The sequence below is a fragment of the Cephus cinctus genome, unplaced genomic scaffold (genome assembly GCF_000341935.2).
Source record: "Cephus cinctus unplaced genomic scaffold, Ccin1 Ccin1_scaffold0727, whole genome shotgun sequence".
NCBI classification, from domain to species: domain Eukaryota; kingdom Metazoa; phylum Arthropoda; class Insecta; order Hymenoptera; family Cephidae; genus Cephus; species Cephus cinctus.
The window spans coordinates 269,973-273,793 of NW_014333343.1; the positions used below are offsets into that span (position 1 = coordinate 269,973).

Consider the following 3,821-nt stretch of genomic DNA (forward strand, 5'->3'; position numbering starts at 1 on the left):
GGGGGGTGGCGGGTATATGTTCCAAGCGTGCTCTCCGTCATCTCCGTTTCCGGTACCCATATCCCCGGCGTCCTCGCTGCTCGCTACACTTTTTCCTCTCTCCGTTCCCCACGTTTCTAAAGCGATTCCAGGACGGAAGGTCGGGAACGGGGAAAAACGAACGAACGGGATCCGCCCAGGGCGTTTAACCAACGACTCGTGGAAAATTTAAGAGGCTCGCGATTCTTCGATCTCCCCTTTCGACCCCGCGGGTATCCGCGCGCGAACTCGCCCTTTGACCCTTTGGCTTCTTCAGCGCCATTTCAATCGATATTTCAGATTCACTGAAACTTCCAGAGATCTCTATCGGCCGACTGGCTTCCCGGTTATTCCACGAATCCACGTTAAGCCCCAGTCGACTGGAACTTGATCGCTCCGAGGGTTAGAGACTCGTGGCAGAGGAAGGAGACTGTGGGGAGAGCAGTTCCGGTACCGGTGATCATTCACTCTGTTCGTCAAGTTCCTGGTGACATTAGTATCAGGCACGATTGGGCGCCTCTCTTGTCATGAGGTTCCAAATGCTTCTTGAAAGTTGACGGCAGCACGCGAAACAAGCCATCAGGAAGTCCCACGGGTAGTTCAGGGACACTCGCGTAAATCGTGGCAATTGAACAGTAATTTTAATCCGAGCTGCTATTCAACTTGCTGTTCAGAGCCGAGGAACGAGTTTCGTTTCTTCTAACTACCTGTTCGCACACGTGTATACGTAGAATTAGCTGGCATTAGCCTGCTGACCGGTTTCAGACGTCCAGGTGCCAGAGCAGAGCCCCAGGGGTACACAAACGTTACCCAGTAGGTTGATCCGTGAGGAGAATGTGTTTTTAAGGTGCCATCCTCTTATGGCTCTTAGCGCGTAAGAGTCACCTGGACCTTTTGGTTATATTTGCGGTTCGCTACTATGCCTGTATTGAAACTTTCTGATATCGTAATATCCTTAGGACGACCATTGCGCGTGCTACGGAATAGCAGGTTCTATATAGGGTAGGAAAGTCGGAAAGGGAAATTGAAAGAGCTTTTCGATTCCTTGTCGACAGGAAGAGCCCAGCACGTGCCAGGCACACAAATATATCCAGCTCATCGAAAGGAGTACGTTGAACGCGTGCCTGTAGTTATATACACCTACCAGATTACTTCCTGGCGAAAAGGAGAGCCCGAGGTGGGTGGGAGGCAGGGGAGGATGTTCTCTTTCTTCGTTTGTAAGTCGTCAAGGGATGAAACGTTATCTGGATCGACGGTCCTTTCTCGAAGGTAGGGACCCTTAAGGCTGGGGAACAATAGTCGGGTGCCTTTGAGACAGTCCTAATACAAGTATCTGATATCTTAAAGTGGTAAGATCGTAAGTAGTTGGCGCGAGGGATGGGTGGCTGAGCTTGCTCCCGGAGCAGAATTCCACAAGTACGGAATGTTTATGAAGCCTTAGAGAATTTTGGTTGATTATCGAATTCAGGATGGCTTAACGGTTGACTGATCAGAGAAACGTGATGGAGCTTCGGCTGTGTGGAGGGTGCAGAGAGAGGATGTCGAGGGTGGGCTCTAGGTTATATTGGTTGTACTGAGAGAGAGAGAGAGAGAGAGAGAGAGAAGGGTCAGGTGTGCGTGCGCGTATCCTGGGGTATCTTGTGCCACGTAGGTTAGCAACGGGGTCCCTGGGTAGTATAGAGATTTGAGCCGAGGTGGTTGGTTCGCTAGGGAGGACTCCTACAGCAGCCCGGGTTGGATGGTAAATGAGAGTGGCTGAAGGTAAGACGAGCTTCCCCTACCTACTTGCCGTTGAAAGCTGAAAGCACAAAGCCACGGAAATGCGATCCTGCTAAAAGCCTAGCCCAACCAACCGTCTTTACCATGTATAAATATACGGTTTCCCCTCCCTCCTTATACTTTTACTTCTTCTTCTTCTTCCTCTACTACTTTTACTTCCACCTCTAGTTTCGACGCAACTTCTACATCTGCCCTCCACCTCCTCTTTTCCTTCCTGGACCGTGCAGCACAGCCAGCGTGTGTTTCCAGCAGCCACGGTGGTAGCCAACCCCGGCTCGGGATGAACCTTAGCCCACTTGTGTGTTCAAAGCGTGCACCACCCTCGCCAGATTTCTATCCCGACCCTCTCTCGTTTAAAATATCGAGCACTCCCACCCTACGGATTCAGCCTCCGCTCACTGAATCCCTCTTGCGAAGCATTCGAGCCAGCTAGCCAGCCAGCCAGCCTTATTGTTTCTACCACCCCTCCCCCACTCGAGTGCGGCCCACGCATCGAATTTCGTCCGGGCTCCATCGATTCCGATTATACCCCGGACAACCAATTAATACCCTTAAGGACGAACGGAAGTCGCATCAACGGCGAGACGGGCCCCGTTTTCTTCCGACTTCTCTCTATCCCCACGGTTCTTCCCTTGTTCTCCTTCTAGCTCGTTCCTCCTCTCCTCCTCTTCTCTCCCGTTCGGAATTAATAACCTGGACTCTTCACGGTTTCAGCTCAAAGCACGAGCGGTTACGGCCTGGAGACACAGCGGGGAGCACGGCAGCGAACTCTCGGTCTTCTGCTGGTGAGAATGGTGAGCCGTGAGCCGGGGATCTCTTCGAGGATCTACGGTGATCGGTAATCGGATAAATTCTTACCTCAGCGTCGCGGGACGAACCTGGTGCTCATTCACGTCGTATTCGCGACGAGGATCATTCATCACGGAGGATTATAATTTCGCCAGGGTGGAGGTATTCGCATACCTTAACTCTTCCTCAAGAGCCACTACCGTCAGCATTGACCTTCTCATTGTCTTTATTGACCTTCTCGTCGTCATCGTCATCATCACGGAGACCTGCAGCAAGAAGAAGGTTCAGACTTCCCTTCGGCATCCTCGAGGACGTGCTTCAGCTCCGTAACGAATCTCGAGAGTACCGGCTACGTGGAAAGAGGCCGAGCTGACGGGGATGCCGGAGGCGAAGAAGCGATGCCAGCGGAGGAAGTCGGCTGAAGCCGAAGGAGGCGGCTGTAGAAGAGGCCAGAGAGAGAGACTGCGGAAAACAAGAGGAGGAGACCAACGACGGTAGAAGCTCGTGCAGCGTCGCGACCGGAGGAGACAGCCTGTGCTGCTCCTCGAATTTCTTCTACTGTTCGTGAACGAGGCGAAACGGACGGAGGAACTTTTTTTTTGTAATTTTTTATTAAATACCCGATAAGGAATGCCGATCAGCGCTGCGCCGAAGGGCCACGGATTTTTGGTAAAAGGAACGCGGTGGTTCGCCTACTGTATCGTCGGTGGTAAATCTGCGATTGGATTACACGCGCGATTGGCCGGGACGAACAAGCGGCAAGGCACGAGAGAGATAGACGTATGCGCTGAACGAGAGCCGAAAAGAAATAGAGCGATTGTCGACGAAAGATACAACTATATAGATATACAAATAGAATATATATGCGTATACATATATGTGTATATATATACATATAATACAAAGCTTGTATGTGCTTTTGTATATATACATGTATATACACAAATTACGTATAATTGAAATATATGAATCATATTATTGGTAACGATTACTATTGTACCGTTATACGTTATGTATAATCAGGGGGGGGGGACGAGGAGCACCGATAATAATAATAACACGCGAGGAGGAGCTGGGATAAGAAAAATGCGAAAGGGGGAACAAAAATAAAGAGACGCTCGAGCGCGAATTCGTTATCCTCGAGGATTTTCGTTTTTCTTTGTGCTTCGTCAATAATTATCATCTTCATCCTGCGCGTCCTTATTGTTTCACTACCCGCTAGTCCCCCCCCCCCC

General features: G+C 50.5%; 1 protein-coding gene across 3 annotated transcripts in view; it reads left to right on the forward strand.

Moving 5' to 3' along the window:
• The window catches only part of LOC107270347 (putative uncharacterized protein DDB_G0291608), a 36,240-nt gene extending 32,425 nt beyond the window's left edge, over positions 1-3,815 (forward strand). For all 3 annotated transcript variants that reach the window (XM_015745279.2, XM_025087714.1, XM_025087713.1), the window contains one exon: positions 2,512-3,815. In XM_015745279.2, coding sequence (XP_015600765.1) covers positions 2,512-2,586 — 75 coding nt within the window. In that variant the 3' untranslated portion in view covers positions 2,587-3,815. The remainder of the gene's footprint in view (positions 1-2,511) is intronic.
• The last annotated feature ends 6 nt before the right edge of the window (positions 3,816-3,821 follow it).